This window comes from Mercenaria mercenaria, chromosome 15 (assembly GCF_021730395.1).
Source record: "Mercenaria mercenaria strain notata chromosome 15, MADL_Memer_1, whole genome shotgun sequence".
Lineage (NCBI taxonomy): Eukaryota > Metazoa > Mollusca > Bivalvia > Venerida > Veneridae > Mercenaria > Mercenaria mercenaria.
This window is the reverse complement of record NC_069375.1, coordinates 68,541,950-68,559,696: the sequence shown is the minus strand read 5'-3', so window position 1 is coordinate 68,559,696 and position 17,747 is coordinate 68,541,950. Positions and strand designations below refer to the sequence as shown.

At 33.9% G+C, this 17,747-nt stretch overlaps 1 protein-coding gene across 11 annotated transcripts in view; it reads right to left on the bottom strand.

Annotated features, from left to right (window-relative positions):
- The window catches only part of LOC123528858 (centriolin-like), a 145,101-nt gene that overhangs the window by 97,267 nt on the left and 30,087 nt on the right, over window positions 1-17,747 (bottom strand). For 9 of the 11 annotated variants that reach the window (XM_053525539.1, XM_053525538.1, XM_053525542.1 and 6 more), the window contains 10 exons: window positions 15,729-15,889; window positions 15,356-15,493; window positions 11,125-11,278; window positions 10,499-10,719; window positions 8,532-8,708; window positions 6,873-7,064; window positions 3,925-4,059; window positions 3,215-3,349; window positions 1,828-2,052; window positions 1,273-1,377 (listed from right to left, as the gene is read on the bottom strand). In XM_053525539.1, the coding sequence (XP_053381514.1) occupies window positions 1,273-1,377; window positions 1,828-2,052; window positions 3,215-3,349; window positions 3,925-4,059; window positions 6,873-7,064; window positions 8,532-8,708; window positions 10,499-10,719; window positions 11,125-11,278; window positions 15,356-15,493; window positions 15,729-15,889 (1,643 nt within the window). The remainder of the gene's footprint in view (window positions 1-1,272; window positions 1,378-1,827; window positions 2,053-3,214; window positions 3,350-3,924; window positions 4,060-6,872; window positions 7,065-8,531; window positions 8,709-10,498; window positions 10,720-11,124; window positions 11,279-15,355; window positions 15,494-15,728; window positions 15,890-17,747) is intronic. The other 2 variants (XM_053525544.1, XM_053525545.1) reach the window with 1 other exon arrangement.

The following is a 17,747-nucleotide window of genomic DNA, read 5'->3' as shown; positions in this document are numbered from 1 at the left end:
AGAACGTAACATGCACCATGCACAACTAGGGTTGGTACTGATCACTTGTGTAAAGTTTCATTAAATTGTGTGCAAGGGTTAGGAAGATTAGGCGCGCAAAAGATTGCATATGCAGACTGTATGTACATAGTATGTTAACAAGAAACAAAGTCCCATAACTCTGCAATTTTTGTTGTTGAAAGAACCTAACATGCCCCATGCACAACTACTGTTGTTACTGATCACTTGTGTGAAGTTTCATTAAATTGTGTCAAGGGGATGAGGAGAGATGGTGCACACAAGATTGTGTCTATGTATAGAGTATAGTAACAAAAGACAAAGTTCCGTAACTCTGCAAAATAAATTTCTGAAAGAACCTAACATGCCCCATGCACAACTTCTGTTGTTACTAATTACTTGTGTGAAGTTTCATTAAATTGTGTCAAGGGGATGAGGAGAGATGGTGTGCACAAGATTGTGTTATGTATATAGTATAGCAACAAAAAACAAAGTCCCATAACTCTGCAAATTTTTTTTCTGAAAGAACCTAACATGTCCCATGCACAACTACTGTTGTTACTAAACACTTGTGTGAAGTTTCATTAAATTGTGTTAAGGGGATGAGGAGAGATGGTGCGAACAAGATTGTGTCTATGTATATAGTATAGTAACAAAAAACAAAGTCCCGTGACTCTGCAATTTTTTTTTCTGAAAGAACCTAACATGTCCCATTCACAACTACTGTTGTTAGTGATCACTTGTGTGAAGTTTCATTAAACTGTGTCAAGGGGATGAGGAGAGATGGTGCGCACAAGATTGTGTCTATGTATATAGTATAATAACAAAAAACAAAGTCCTGTAACTCTGCAATTTTTTTTCTGAAAGAACCTAACATGCCCCATGCACAACTTTTGTTGTTAGTAATCACTTGTGTGAAGTTTCATTAAATTGTGTCAAGGGGATGAGGAGAGATGGTGTGCACAAGATTGTGTCTACGGACGGACAGACAGACAGACAGACAAACGGACAACCTGAAAGCAGTATACCCCCCCTTACAACTTTGTTGGGGGGGGTGGGGGTACAAAAAGCTACATGCTAAAATTTGCAAGTGGTCAAAAAGTTAAATTTGAGTCCTGAATTTGTCTGAATTTCTATTCAACCACACAATCCTTTTATGTTAGAATTAAGAGTCATTGAATGTCAAATTAAAACGCATAGGTAGGTACTAAAACCATCACACCAAGAATAATTTAAGTGCCATTAAATTTCATAACTTGTACGTTATATTATTACCTGTTTAGAGCGATTTTTCGCCTCTTTGAGTGCATTTCTAAGTCTGTTGTTTTCATCATTCAATCTCTTAATCTCCTCAGCATCAGCTTTCTTCTCTTCTTTAGACTAAAATATGAGAGAAAATATTTAAAATATATCTTTTTTTTGTGCTGTAAGGGTAAGTTTTTTCAATATTTCTATATTTTATACTGTATATTCATATAGGTTTATTTTCTAAAATATATATGGCATCCAACTTTTTATTGTTTTGTTATACAGTTATATTCCCTTCATTTTAGCATTCAAAACCAATATATTCTGTGTATCTGGGCTTTAATAATTTTGTTATATACAGTGTAATCATTTTATTTCATGAACATGAAATTTCATGGTTTTTACCACATTTGCAATTCAGTGGAGATATGAATTCATGCATTTCAAGTTTAAAAGATATTAAAATGAATAAACATTTGAATGTGTTTGTTAGGACTTAATTTCATGGATTGAAATAACCATGGCATTTGGTCCCTGGGAATACTGGTGATTTTACAGTACTCTGTATTTCATTCAAAATACCTTATTCTTTTCATTTTTAACTTTTTCATCACGTTTATTTAGTTTATCCTGGAGTCGTTTCATCTGTTCTCGGAGTGACTGGTTCTCATGGTCTGATTTATCAAGTCTTACTCTAGTTGTGTCTAGATCCTGTGTGCTCTTGTTCATACGATCCTGGACAAAGCCCTGCAGGTCCTTGAAAGTTTTACCGACAAAATCTCGGTCTCCTTCTGGTTCAATGGATACCTGGAGATAGAACATTGTTTCTTTGCAATGTTTATTTCTGTTTCTCTTTTGTTTTTCCCCCCAAAACAACATTTATAAATAATTGTTACATTTTCATCTTTGTTACATATAAATGTTGAAACATCAGTATTTCTGTCTGCATCAAATAATTGCATATCTATTGAGTAAGCATTTTATGTTTATTGCTACAAAAGAACTATTTTTTTACGTTGTCGCCTGCTACATTTCTAATGGAAGCCAATCATGGACTATTTTTTTGCCTAAGGTAGTGGACCTGTAGTGACAATTTGCAAATTCCATTCGACTACGTGTCCTTAGTATGCAATGTCGACGATCCCAGTTGCAAGGAAAACAAACTAAGTGTATGAACTACAGTAACAGATGAATCATGTTGAAATCACATACTGTAAAAGTACATATTTTCGCTAGGTCAAATTTTCACAAATTTAGAATTTTGAGTATGTTCGCTAGGTTTAATATCCGCGAAACTGTAAAAATGGTATCCTACTTGAATTTGAATTATACTAATAGTGAATACTTACGCGAGGATTAATTTTCGCGAGATGTAGGGCCTTGCGAATATAGCGAATATTAAACCCTCGCGAAAATTTGTGCTTTTACAATAACAGGAAAAACGTAATTGCACAGAAACTGTCAATTGTCACAACAGCTCTGCTACCTTAACTGTAACAGTTTATTACTGGGTTTTCACATATTTTTTGCAGCTGTATTTGTTAAAGAAGACTGCAAATATCCAGCGCGCCATTATCTGAAGCATATGGTACAGTGAAAACCCTCTAAACCAAAAAACCCTCCAGACTGAGCAAATTTTGTAGTTGTAAAATCTGGCCTTCTTAGTTCATTAGAAAAACACTCCTTAAAGCCAGAAATCCTCTATTCCCGAAACCAAACATTTTTTCAAGACAAAACCTCTATTTGATCCCCAGAAAACTCAACAGTTCTAAACCATAAATCCCTTCAAAATGAACATTTACACCGGCCCAGAGGCCCTTTGGTTTAGACAGGTTCCACTGTCTCAAGTTAAAACCACCAGCTGTCTGAGCCAGCTAAATGGCTTCCTCACATGAAAGATTTTGGGTTGAACCAGGCAGCCAATGAAGCTCTGTATCATTGTAATAAACAATGTATGAGATACTCCTACCCTATTCTGTTTTAAGCTTTGTGACAGATCTTTCAGCCTTCGTTTTAAGTCAGCATTTGACGTGCTCTCCTGAACTCTAGCCTGCAGTGTCTGTGTGTCCTGTTCTACCCTGTCCCTTAATGCAACATTCTGAGCCTGGCATATAACAAAAAGAAATACTCAGCATATTTTAAATGCATATACACTTCAAACTGTGTTTACATTAAGCACATGTCAACAATGGCTATGCCAGAATTTAGAAAGGAAAATGCTAAATTCATGAGATTATAATTATAATCATTGGCAATATTTGATCCCTGCAGTCTGTATTGTTTGTCTTTGACAATCCTAAAATCTAAAGCACTTTTCATTCCAAAGCTTGGTCCTTTTAACTGTTCTTTCACACAGTATGCTGTGAAATATTCCATTTCATTGCCAATATATTTCGTGGTTTGAGCCAAATAGCTATTTCATGGGGTCATGAATGTGAAACTATTATTTCATTTTTGAAATTTGAAACAAATTGCTAATTCACAGGTGCAACAGGATTCAAACTTGCACACTGAAGCAACAAAACAGTTTCCAAAAGCTAAAGTATCACACAAATATAAATGATTTTACAGTACTTTAGTATTACAGCCCCTTAAAGCCGTTTCTAGCTTAAGCATACAACTTTGTTGCTCTTTCTGGGCAAAATCATAAACAAAATATTCTCCACCAATTTATATTACCTTAGCTGTTTCTAATTGTGACATAAGTTTCCTGACTTCATCGTCTTTTCTCTGTGCCTCCTTGGACTTTCGTTCACCTTCTATTGCTTTAGCTTTCTCTGTCTGTAACTGTTTCTCTAATGTCTGTTTCTCTTGCTGAAAATACCATCAACATCATTCTGTCTGTTAAAATGAAGACTTATACACTCTTTAGTTCTATATCCATTTATTTATTAAAGGCACAAGAAGAGTTTACATAACATGTGCTGCACAAAATGAAATAAGCAAATAAGGCTATTCATCAAGCTGTAGCAAGATCATTTGTTCTAAAATTTGCTTTAAACATTTACTGCATCTTAAACCACAGAAGAGAGTTTTAATGAATCAACTTTTTCTGATTACCTCCCTTTATAATGTTTCTGATGACATATCTATTATAAGATAAATCAATTCAAACTGTGTAAAACTCCTTTAAAGTCTCCTTAAGTTTGCTAACCATTTCATTACAATATTTATTTAGAAATTAAGCCTGCAGATTATACAGTCGTAGTTAATCTTATATTTCTGATTCTCCCTTTAATAATCCGCTTTTCATTAAACTACAAATGCTTTCTGTCAACTGTAATTCTTGATTATAAACAAGCTTACCCTTGTTCAAGAAACAAAATAACCCTTTGGGCTTTAATATGATCAGATTTAATACACCTTTTGTCATTATATATTCGTTTCTGGTTAGTTTATATGTATTATGGTTCATACTCACAGTAAAACATGAAACTGTTGACTTTAACTCTTGAATACTTGTTCACCATCATAAGCTGACCCTGTACATCAAGAAACATAACTCCATCTTGCTTTTGCAGATTTATTGCCCCTTTTGGACTTAGAAAATCAGTTTTCTTGGTTAAGTTTTATGTTTAGGTCAGCTTTAATCATAAACTATCAAAGCTATTGCTTTAAAACTTGCAACACTTGTTCACCATCATAAGTTGACCCGTACAGCAAGAAACATAACTCCGTCTGCTTTTTGCAAGATTTATGGCCCCTTTTGGACTTAGAAAATATCAGATTTCTTGGTTAAGTTTATGTTTAGGTCAACTTTTTCTCTTAAACTATCAAAGCTATTGCTTTGAAACTTGCAACACTTGTTCCCCATCATAAGCTGACCCTGTTCAGCAAGCAACATAACTCCATCCTGCTTTTTGCAATAATTATTGCCCCTTTTGGACTTAGAAAATCATTTTCTTGGTTGAGTATTATGTTTAAGTCAACTTTTCTCATAAACTATCAAAGCTATTGCTTTAAAACTTGCAACAGTTTTTCACCATCATAAGTGGACACTGTACATCAAGAAACATAACTCTATCCTGCTTTTTGCAAGAATGATGGCCCTTTTTAGACTTAGAAAATCATGGGTAGGACAATATTTCTATTACACTAAAAAAAATCAGATGAGCGTCAGCACCCGCAAGGCGGTGCTCTTGTTTATATTTATTATGGATTCTGATACATACACAAGTGAGAAACGATGAAAAACTGTTACCTTTTACTCCTGAAATAAAACATGTTATCTTTCTTATATAATTATACAGATCAAATTTTACTTCTAAACATGGCTAATCATCATGTCAATTCAGTTCTCTAAACTGCTTCAAATTTATATCTAAAGGGTCAAGCTGCAATGTATATTTCATGGCAGTACATTTTTTGAAGTGTAGCAACATAACCCATAAAAAACTGCAACAGCAATACAAACAATTGCTTTCATCTTTTTTATAAGTTTGGATTTAAAGTACATTTGCCTTTGTGAAAATCCTTCACAATATTTAGCAACGTGATAGACAGAAACACAGACAGACAGACAGAGACATATATACAAACAGCAGTAAAAGAACCAAGTTACCCTAGAATATCTTTTAACTATAGATTTCTTAGCACATCTAAGAAACAGCATGGCTTGTCACAGAATAGAAAGAAATGTTAAACAATTATGTTCTACAAAAATTTATGCATGTTAATATACCACAAGGTATGATACAAGATCATATGTGGTTTTATACACAATATGCATAACTATGCTATGTTAAACAGCTTCTTCATGTATGTTATTTAGTTACATTCTATGTAACATAAACTAAGAGCATATATGTATATAACTTACTAATTGATTGCCCAAGACAAAAAGTGTTGGATTAAACAGAATTTCCCTTTGTTTTTTAGTCCGAGGCTGTTATTTGTAAGCTTATAACGATTAAGAGCAGAGCTTTTGTTAAACAGCTAAAAGTACTAGTATAGACAGGGCCTCCCCCAACATTTTTGTGTGAGTTTTTTTTTCAGCCCTGATCCAACCTGTTCTCTACCAATGTCTTATAGTTTAATACTTCAATGGTAACATATATATATCCATTTGTCTGAATGCAATTAAATAAAATTTCAATAGCAGAACTTCAGCAGAACAGAATAGCAGGGGCACACCTAGATTTCAACTGCAGATATCAATAGCACACCTGGATTGAACAGATATTCAGCAGTGCACCCAGATTAAAACAAAATTTCAGGGCACACCTGGATTTAAACAGAAATTTAGTTGCATATCTAGATTTTAACAGAATTTAAGCTGAATTTATTTTGGCTAAAGGAATACCATTTGTGTGAAGTCACAGACAACATTGATACAAACATCACTTCAGCTAACACTCTGATGTAACTTTTAAGCTTTTGGAGGGTGGGGAGGGTTCCCTGTGTATACATTTTAACCCGAAAGTCTGGACTTGTATGATCTCCTTCATGTTTAATGTAATGTATTTATTGATAATTTTCTTTTCTACATAAATCATCAAATTCAAAACCAAAAATGTCTTAAACGCAACTATAACTGGAATATATTTAGAAGAAAACAGAACAACAGCAGTTACAGATCTACTGCGAGCTTCCAGACTTTCGGAGAGAGCTATTCATAGAACATATACCTCAAGCCTTTTCCGCATTGCTTCCTCATTTTTTAATTGCGGGAACATTTCCGCCACTTTGTCGTGAGGAATTATTCCGGGAATTGTCTCAGAAATGCTAGTTGTCTTCTTCTGTATGAAATCTCCATTCGGGGAAGTTACGGGAGTCGAATGGAGATTATGTGAAATATTCTTCGCTACAAATTCTCCTTCCTTGAAAATTTCGTAGAATTTTTTCTTTCATTTGTTAAAGATTTAAAAGTTTTGAAGACACAATAAAAAGAAAATGTCAAAAAAATGATCCTGAAAATGAACTGAAAATCTTCTGTCATCTGTATTTCTTCTTAAAACATACTGAGGATTATTGTGCATGTATTTCGTAATTTGACAGCCAATATTCAGAATTTGCCATGAATAATCCTAATATTATTACAAAATTGTTACTACACAAGTTTTCAAAAATGTAAAATCTATTCCAAATGCAACAAAAAAAATTCTGTAAATTCTAATAACTTCTTGTTTTGTTTTTTTTTCATTTAATTTCATTTTTCATCATTCTACTATAAAACTTCTGTATCTTTCGTTTTCAGAGGGTGTTTTTAAAAGGAAAGTAAACATGAGTTAACAGGGAGATTCTAACACTCACCCTCTGTTAAATCACCTTTATACATAAACACCTTCTGTGATAGCGTAATAATATCATGACGCCATCACAAATAATTCAAAAGAAAATGTCATTATTATGATAAAGTAACGTTGGCATTCCTGAATATTTCATGGACATTCGATGATGCTGATGGACAATTTATTCATGTCTTAGATTTTTTTCCAGGTTTCTTACTAGAATAGCTTTAGCACATATTCACTTCATATTATAACAAAATCCCTAAGATATTAATCAATGAATCCATCAGGATTCTGAAGACATTATGATATGAAAAAAACTTGCCTTATCCCTACATTAAGATGTTTAGGTGATTACAACTAATGTCTTTAAAAAATGTTAAAAACATACTTTAATAGTAATTTTGTCATGGAAATAAAATTATATTGTGTATTAATGCAGCGTGTTTATGTACATCTTGAAGCATATTTTTGGCTATATGTTAAATACCTTGGACAGCGTGAAAACATTTGAAGGATCGGAGCTCTGACTTGAGCTATGGCTCCAATGTTTTTGTATGAAATCTGGATCCTACATACAGACATACACATAAACATACAACATAGACAAACATTTACATAACACATTTATAACACATGTAGAAAAATGAAAAATAACACACTGCAATGTTTACAAAAGCAAAACTAAAAATTTTTCAGCTGTCAAAATTTTCCAAATAAACAAATTTGTTTTTTCATTTTTTTACCTTTATATATCAAAATGGCAATGACCTGTTTTCCTATAGGTAACAGGTTACCAATTTGTTTGTCAAAAAAGTGCACATTTCTGATTCATTTTCACTGATTTAGCAAATTTAAGGTAGAAGTTCAGTTAAGACAAATTAAAAAATTATTTTTTTTTAAATAAAGTTTTAATAATCTACAGTCCCTAAAATGAAGTGAAATTAAACACAAAACGAAACAAAACATATCTAATGCACATCAGAATCACTGCAAACCAAACTCTACAAAACTTTAAAAAACTCATTACTTTCCGAAAAAAAAAAATGGAATTACCTTAGCTTTTTGTTCGAGATCTTTAAGCGCCTTTTTCAGAGATGCATTCTCCAGTTCACGATTTTCCAGCTTGTCCTGGGTGTTCAGGTCTTGCCTCTGACTCCGGTGAATCTGTTCCTCCATTTCTCGGTTCCGGTCTTCCTGTTGTCGGAAAGACTGTTCCATCTCCATATATCTCTGAAAGAGAAAATGTGATATATCATGAAAATAATTATTTATACCTGTAAACTAGTCACATCAACTTATCGATCAAAAATATTTAAAATACTATTTTCGAATTATTTTTGACATCATAAATATTTTTAGTGTATTAATGCCTGTGTATTTTGTGATTGATTCAATCCGAAAATCCCAACAAACAAATTTCTATTCCTTTTACCTTCAAAAACTGAAAAATCCACTTTCATTTTCCCTGAGAAATAGCCATTATGGTTTAAACCCTGAAATTCTGTGCCACAGAAATTAAATAATTACACAGTATTTAGAGGTTCTGGTTATGAATAAAACAGCATTTGTCCTCACTAAGTCCCTCAAACTACTCTGAGCTACCAAGTCTTCAATTTCTAAATGGCCAAAAACAGGGCTCCGGAAACTTTGAGAACTCAATTGGACTGAAACGAAAATCACAACATCGGCGCTACCCCACCCACCGTATTACCAGATATACCATATTTGTAAAACGTGACAGAGTAAAAAAATATGTACATGTCATGCATTAAAAATGATTTACCGGTCACCGCGAGTTATCATACAATGAAAACAGTTATTCAGTGTTATATGTGATCGTTACATTGTTTAAATTTCGATGTTTTCTCTGAGAAAATACTTGCAAGGATAAACTTGCTGAGGCATTGTTTTCTTGACACCATGTACCTAACTAGTCTAAAAGCCAACGCACGTGACTTTGGTACCATATACACGGCAGATACTTTGTGATGTTTCCTCATTATTTGACGGAATTTTATAAAATACAATGCGTCGAAGTGATTTACTCGACACATAGTCTCTGCCAAACATCCTCAGTATTTTTAGAATACTCTGCCGCGTTCCGAATGTGTTCGTTATGTGAACGCTGAGGTCGAATTTCCCGTGTGTATAGTATCAAAAGGTCACGTGGGTTAGCCACAGATATTTCATTTCACTGGCGTTGTACTTCAATAAGCAACTACATTTTATAAAGTTTATATGTTCTCTTCTGATGTACACAAAATTTCATGTTGAAACGTTTTTTTTTTTAAAGACCGATTTGATAAAAAGCGCCATTCCGGTTTTTTTTATCATTCGGGTTTGCCAGTCCATTTTTTGTTGTTGTACAGTCGGGTTGCAAAGACGATTTTCTGTACTTGTTTCAACTGGAGTCCCAAATGAATCATGTAAATTTTACAAATCAAGTAGATCTAATTATAAACATTATTTATATCGGTTTTCCGTGTGATGTCTCATTAAATGCAATGACCATTTGTTTCTTTTACCCGTCTTCATACAGCCTCTTGAAATAAAACAATCCGTCGGATTCTAAATAAAAGAAGTGGGTCCCCGTCAAAAGCATTTGGATCCAGTCAGAAGCATTTGGAAACCAGTCAAAATGTTTAATACATTGCAGTCGGCTGCCTGCAAACAATAAAGGATGTGCCGCGCGAGCACTGTTGTGTCACGTGCTAATTACGGACCGATTACCAAGGTGACAATCAGACCGTTTGACACGTTTATTAATTATCTGAGGGTGCGACCAACAATTTCCTGCTTGGCAGGTGATCGTGTATTGAGATTTCAGACCGAAATTTATACTTTTCTCCATTTTTACGGGACAGATATTTTTTGTTTTTTTCACTTCACGAATCGGTCTGAAAAGTCAAAAATCGGTCCAAAACCGACAAACCGGCAAATTTCCGGAGCCCTGGCAAAAAACTACATTATCTCTCCATTCCTATCCTGTTAAATTTCTTCTTTAAACAATCAGAACTCACCCTTTCCAGGTCTCTTAAGCTATTCGCCTCTTGATCGACCACACTAAGTTCATTCTCCAACTTTCGGCATCTGTCAGATATCGCTTCGTTTTCTTTTAAAAGTTGATCAAATTCTTTCTCCTTCTTTGCAGCCTTTGTTTGTACCTGAGCCAGGTATGTCTGTAGACCTCCAACAATCTCATCAAGTTCTTCTCGCAGAGATTCATTTGTTTCTAAAGTATCTGCAGACAAAATAGAATTTTTTTTGTTGAATTCAGTACATGATTACAAAATTTCCTGTTGTACATTAATTTAGTAAATTAGCATGTTCACTCTCTAGGGCAAAATTGGCTTTTCTATACTGACCATCACCTATATGGTATTTTAATTCTCTTAAGGTACTATAAAATATTAACAGGAATACCAACGATGGGTAAATATTGTTTTTTAAATGTATACTTCTCCATTTTTATGAGTATGCTGAACTGGTATAGCTATAAACATGCTTGTTACTTTTTTATTTGCAAGGTTACTAAGACCAATTGGTACACTAGTGTGTAGAATAAGCATATTTTATTTTCCCTCACAGGGCCCTATCTTTTTATTTAAGTTAAATAGTTCAGTATGTAAAACTGATCATCTCTAACCTTCATTAAGTTGCTGTTCTAGTTTTTTGATGTCATTTGTTTCCTTGGCAACGGTATCCAACATCAGTTCAAGCTGTTCTTGTAACTGTCCGTACATTTGGTTACTCTCATTGATCTGTTGTTCTTTGTCAACCATATCTGCATACACCCGTCTCTGTAACAGATACATATAACAGTGGGTGTGTAATACACATGAATGAATGAAAAAATCATTAATCAAAGATTTTTCAGTCATTTTACCTAAGTTCACTGAAATTTGACAAAGATTTCTCTACAGTATACTTAAACCCTTAAAGACAGCAGTAGTGGATAAAGTGTCAACCTTACATTCAAGAAATTCAACCCTCCCTCCCCAACCCCACTGCATGCTGAACAATGTCCCACATACCATTAAGCACTAATCTTGTGTTTTCTTGGAAGCAAATATTTGACAGTTCCAATAAAATTTACTACTAGACCAAATTCTAAGATAATTCCCCTTTGTATGGCAACATCATCCGCATTAAACATATTTCATTCTTCCACATCTAAATGCACAATAGTGGTTACAATCTCTTTATAGTGGTTTCAATCTCTTTATAGTGGTTACAATCTCTTTATAGTGGTTACAATCTCTCTATATAGTGGTTACAATCTCTTTAAAGCGGTTACAATCTTTTTATAGTGGTTACAATCTCTTTATAGTGGTTGTTATCTCTCTATACAGGTTGCTACCTTTCTATAATGCTCACTATCTATCTATAGGATTTTCTTCAAGTCGAAGGTGTTGCAAAGTAGAGAGGGCACGGTGGGGAAACCAAGAATGCAACGTCATCAAAAAGCAGCTCAAATGAGCTGGCCACACACAAATTTACGTCGATTCAGGTAAGAAAAGTCTTGTAACTTTTTTATTACTGCAGCTTTCGACTCGAGATAAAGAGCACCGTACCCGGCCTGGAGTATATTATTCTGCGGTAGTGTTCCATGTTGTACGTATAGCTTGGTTTTTGCTCGAAAACGCGAACAGTTGGCAAAGAGGGTATGAGCTGTACCACACTTTTGTTTAAGAAAGTGAGTTTTGATCGTATTTTCGTGAAATGAGGACAGATTTGACGCTCATTTAATATCAGTGATGAGCATAATAGTCAACCACTGTTTTATTTTGCTATTTACAAGGATATCTGACGATATTTTATTCAAAACAAACAACATTATTAAAATGAGAACATCCACACTGACGACTTTGTTGGAGAACATTCACACTCTTAATTACCATTATTGCAGTTATGCTTCCTAAAAGCTATGTCTTAGGCAGTCAAGCTATGTTGTTCAACAACCAGTGTCGTCTATACATACAATCAGCAGTTCTAACCATTTACCTCGAGTCTAGACCAGTTAAAATAGATCTGCCTAATCATATGGCAATGGCTGAGCACATGTTAGGCTAACATTAATCTCTGTGTATAGTGTGGCATAAGGACACGGTGTTCAGATTGGTTGCATCTTAGGAAAAAAAAATATTTTAAGATAACAAGACAAATTTGCATAAAAGTCCTGTAAACAAAGTTTCAAAGCAAATTGTATTGTTATTTTGTTTATAACTATATCCACCCCAAAGTGCATAAAACACGGATAGTTAGTACTTTTACTAAATATTATAACTAAGATATTTTAAATCTTATTTCAGCAAATGGAAGTCTCTTTCAAATATCAAATACAATCCAACCTTATACATAAAAGGGCATTATCACTTAAGGTGATTATGCACATTCGATAAACCAGCAGAAAGGCATACAATGTATTATCACTGCGTAGACTAAAGCCTGGGTTCTGCATACGGAACCGAAATTCATTTATTGAATGGCAATCCCATGACAACAATATTATATTTCTAAAGATAAAACGTGATATTAAAATTGTTCGAACATTAAATAGTTCTAAATAGTGTCTTTAAATCAGCATGAAATACGCTGATCTCTTAAAATAAAGGCAACGTCTATAGCCTAGTGGTAGAGCGTCCGCTTCGAGCGCGCGAGGTTGTGGGTTCGATCCCCGGCCGCGTCATACCAAAGACGTGAAAAATGGTATCAGTAGCTTCCTTACTTGGCGCTCAGCATTAAAAGGGAAACTGACCTCTTCTCTCATACCCTCCTGGAGATTGATCCTATCAGGAATGAGGGATCGAGAGTGAATAATATAAGTTGTAGAACTTCCTTCACAATCGACCTAAACTGAATTCAGTATAAACTAAAATAAAGGCACACGTAAGACCGTAGCTTATATTTTCGACTGAGAAGATTCATTAAAAGCTTCATTGGGGACAATTTACTTTTGAAAAGATGATTTCCTATAGGCACATATTACAAAAAGTTACTTAAGGTAAAAACATTTTGTTAAGCAGAAAAAATCACATGACACTATCAATTTCCATTTGCCAAAAGTTGCAAGTTTATTCTATAATTTGGAAAAAATCGGAGTTTAATCGAATTTTAAATCAGTGAAGAAAAACAAATGGATCAGAACTTGTAGAGCTACCTTAGGCAACATACGGGAAAGATTTTCATGTGACGCGTTCAACTTTCGTCAGTATTTATACACCTTTCCACACTCCTCACATCCTTGGTTTTCTCTCTCCGCTGTGACTGTCTTAAGTGATCCCGCAGAGCAGGTTTTCTGGCTGAAGCTTAGCCCCTAATATCGCACTTCAATCAAATGCTGATTTATTAAAATAAATTTCCCATAATTTGAAATGTACTGCAATGCTATTGGACAAAAAATAATTTCAAACATTAAATATTGTTACAACTGTATTAATAAATTTACGAGTTGCGGACACCTTTTTATAGTAGCAGATCTTAATAATTTCAAACTATTTTATCGAGCTTGAGCCATATTGTTCATTAATAGTAGTTCAGCCAGGAAAATAGTAAGGGTGTTTTTAAAAGTATAGGTTTGTGGTTTGGCAAAAGAAATTTACATATACTTTGTTATCTCGCATATGTAATTGGTGCCAAAATTATTTAAATGAAATGAGAAGATTTATTTTTCTAATTATTGGCTACCTGTTTAGTATTTACAATCATTTTGTGAACAAATTTAAGCTCCGCATACAGTATGTGACTTACCGGGTTAATAAACGACTGGAAGTAAATGTTGATTTACCAAAATTAATTTCCCAACGACATTTGTTGTTGAACAACGTAGCTTGACTGCCTAAGACATAGCTTTTAGGAAGCACAACTGCAATAATTGTAATCAAGAGTGTGGATGTTCTCCAACAAAGTCGTCAGTGTGGATGTTCTCATTTTAATAATGTCGTTTGTTTTGAATAAAATATCGTCAGATTTCCTTGAAAATAGCAGAATAAAACAATGATTGACTATTATGCTCGTCACTGACATTAAATGAGCGTCAAATCTGTCCTCAATTTACGAAAATACGATCAAAACTCACTTTTTTAGACAAAAGTGTGGTACAGCTCATACCCTCTTTGCCAACTGTTCGCGTTTTCGAGCAATAACCAAGCTAAACGCACAACATGGAACACTACCGCAGAATAGTATACTCCAGGCCGGGTACGGTGCTCTTTATCTCGAGTCGAAAACTGCGGTAATAAAAAAGTTACAAGACTTTTCTGACCTGAATCGACGTAAATTTGTGTGTGGTCAGCTCATTTGCGCTGGGTTTTGATGACGTTGCATTCTTGGTTTCCCCACCGTGGAGGGGTCATGAGGGTCCTCTAAAATAGAACTTAATTTGCTTCCTACAGGAAGAAAAATTGTAGTTTTTGACCACTATACCTGGGGGAAATCCCAATCTCCTGGCCCTTAATGAAACCCCTGTGTATCTAAAGAGATACTATCTCTCTATAGTGACTGCTTTCTCTCTATGGAGGTTACAATCTCACTATAGAGTTTATACTATCACTTTTTAGTGGTTGCTATCTCTATATTGGTTGCTACCTCTGGTAGCAATTTCTATATAGAGGTAGGTATCTTTCTAAAGTGGTTGGCATCTCTCTACAGTGGTTGCTAACTCTCTCTATATAGAGGTTTCTAACTCTTTACTGGTTGCTATCTCTCTCTATAGTAGTTTTTATTTTGTGGCTGATATCTCTCCACATCTCTTAACACTATAGAGATAGAGATTGATACCTCTCTATAGTGGTTGTTACTGCTCTCTCTAGTGGTTGCTTTCTATACTTTCTATACAAATTCTACGTTGGCAAATGACATCAAGATTCTACACTTACGTAATTAGGATCTGTGTTGTCCATCCGGCTAATCTGATCTTTCATTCTAGCAAGGTCCATCTTGTGTTTATGCATGGACGTTTTCGTCTTTTCTAATTCCTCTTCGATCTGTGTGGCACTGTCCTTCATTTCATTCACCTTTATAAACAAACATACAATGCACAATAATAAAACAATGGGTCTGTAATCAGTACAACATATAATGTTGTCTACTTTCTTAACATTGCACGAGCAAAATAAAAATATCTGAGAACTGCAAAGCTACACTCAATGCAGGAAAAGTAAAAAATGTTTTGAACAAATTTGTTTTCCATAAGAGAGCTTTTATGGGAGAACGTCTAAACTTATCTTATCAAATCTGAATTTTACATACATGTCTCATTTTCCTCGTCATTTTTTGACGAATATTTTGTTTCTGTTCTTCCTTCTCGGTGAGCGCCGAGTCACCGATGTTCTTCAAGTCTTTTGTCGCATTCTTGAGTTTGTTTTCAGTCACTGCCAAATCGTTTGTCAGTCTTTTCAATCTGTCCTCAGCTGAAAAATGTATCCAAAATAATTTAAAATGGATTCTTCTAAATCTACTCAACATCAACTGCCTTCAATAATTTTTAACACTACTATGAAATCATCTTATTTTGGCAGCATAAAATTTCATGCTTTTGACCCCTACGGCTACTCCATCTGAACATTAATTCATGAACTTCAAATCTGAGCAATATGATATCATCGGCCTCAGTCGAAAAGGACATAACTGCATTTTCGCCAAAAAATGTTTAAGTCATTTTCGAAAAGGTAACGTGTTCCCGCATCTTTTGCGAAGATATCGGATACACTAGCCAATTGCAAAGGTCAAAAATTGTCATGTGAGGAAAGGATGTAAAATAAATTTCATCGACGGGCGAAAAAGACGTATTTGCAATGAATCGCCATTTTGCACAAAAGTTACATAGTTGGTTTAAAATACTTTATTTATGTACATTTTGTATAATAAGTTACATACATAAATTTTGGATTGGACTGGAAGCCAGTAGGCTTATTGAAGTCCTCTCTATTACATAGTACATAGTTGAGTGTTTGTTAAAATAAAATGCAATAAATGAAGCTATTTGGAATTCTTTTATATCATATTTATGCAGCTGAATGGTGTGGTTTTAAGATAGTTTTTGCAAATATTTCTTTTTGACACTGCTTTTTTTCAAACTGTGTCTTTTTTTTTTTTTGTATTTTGCAGGTACGTCCTTTCTGACTGAGGCCAACGATATATAGGGCATTTTATCTGTTAAAATACATAAAGTGATTTCCGCCTAGAAAAGTCTAGTTGTATCTGTATCTTTTCTGTAACAATTATGTGCATGAAATTTTGCACATCTGGAGCTTTATTTCGTAGATCTGCTTAACCTTAAAATCCATGTAAAATAGTCCTTATGAATAATAATGAGTAAAAAGTATTGATACATTCTTAAATAGAACATATTTTTCAAAATAACAGTAAAATACAACATTGCTTTCAATACTGGCAGTCATACTAAAATTACTTTAAACCAGTTAATTAATTTTGTTTAGAATTTTTTGACTTTCAAAGGTAATTTTACAGAACAAAATAAGAAAAAATATATCTAACATACCCTGATGCTGTCTAATGCTATGTGACTTCACTAATATTAGCAACATTCAATTTAAACCTGAGGCATTAGACCACTAAATGTTATGACTAACCCTATATCTATATTTCTAAAACTTTCCTTTAATGTTTTTCAAAACTTACAAGAGCTATTATAATTACATTTCACAAAATAACCATTGAAGGAAACGAAGAGAAGAAAATCTGTACTAGTTTAAGACTTGAAGAAAGTGAAAATTATGTTAATAGTAGAAAAGTTTTCTTTGAACATAAACAGGAAGTTTAGGAAGAAATGTAGAGCACTGGAGAAATAAATTAAAACTTGTTGGTTTGTTATGGGTTTCCATTAAATATCTTACTAAATGTAATAATAACTTTGCACTGAATTTAAATATATATATATATGAGCAGCATGAGGCTAATATCAGAGGTCATGTGACCTGGTATGCCAAATATTGATATTTCACACACTTCCTGCTATATATTTGGTACAATTCTGGGTGCACAAAACATCAAAACAGTTTCATTCCAGTAACATGATGACAAGTATCTAGAAACAAATATATATTTTACAGAACAAAACCTGATACACAAACATAATTTCACCAGGCTTTGCATGATTAAATAAGGCAGATTTTCAAAATTATTATGCACAAAGCTTTTAAATGAACTGAAAAAAAGTAAAACTAAAACAACATTATCTAAGATAAAATGTAGCAAATCAATGAAATTATGTCCCTGCCACTTTGCAATCATTATCTCAATGTCTAA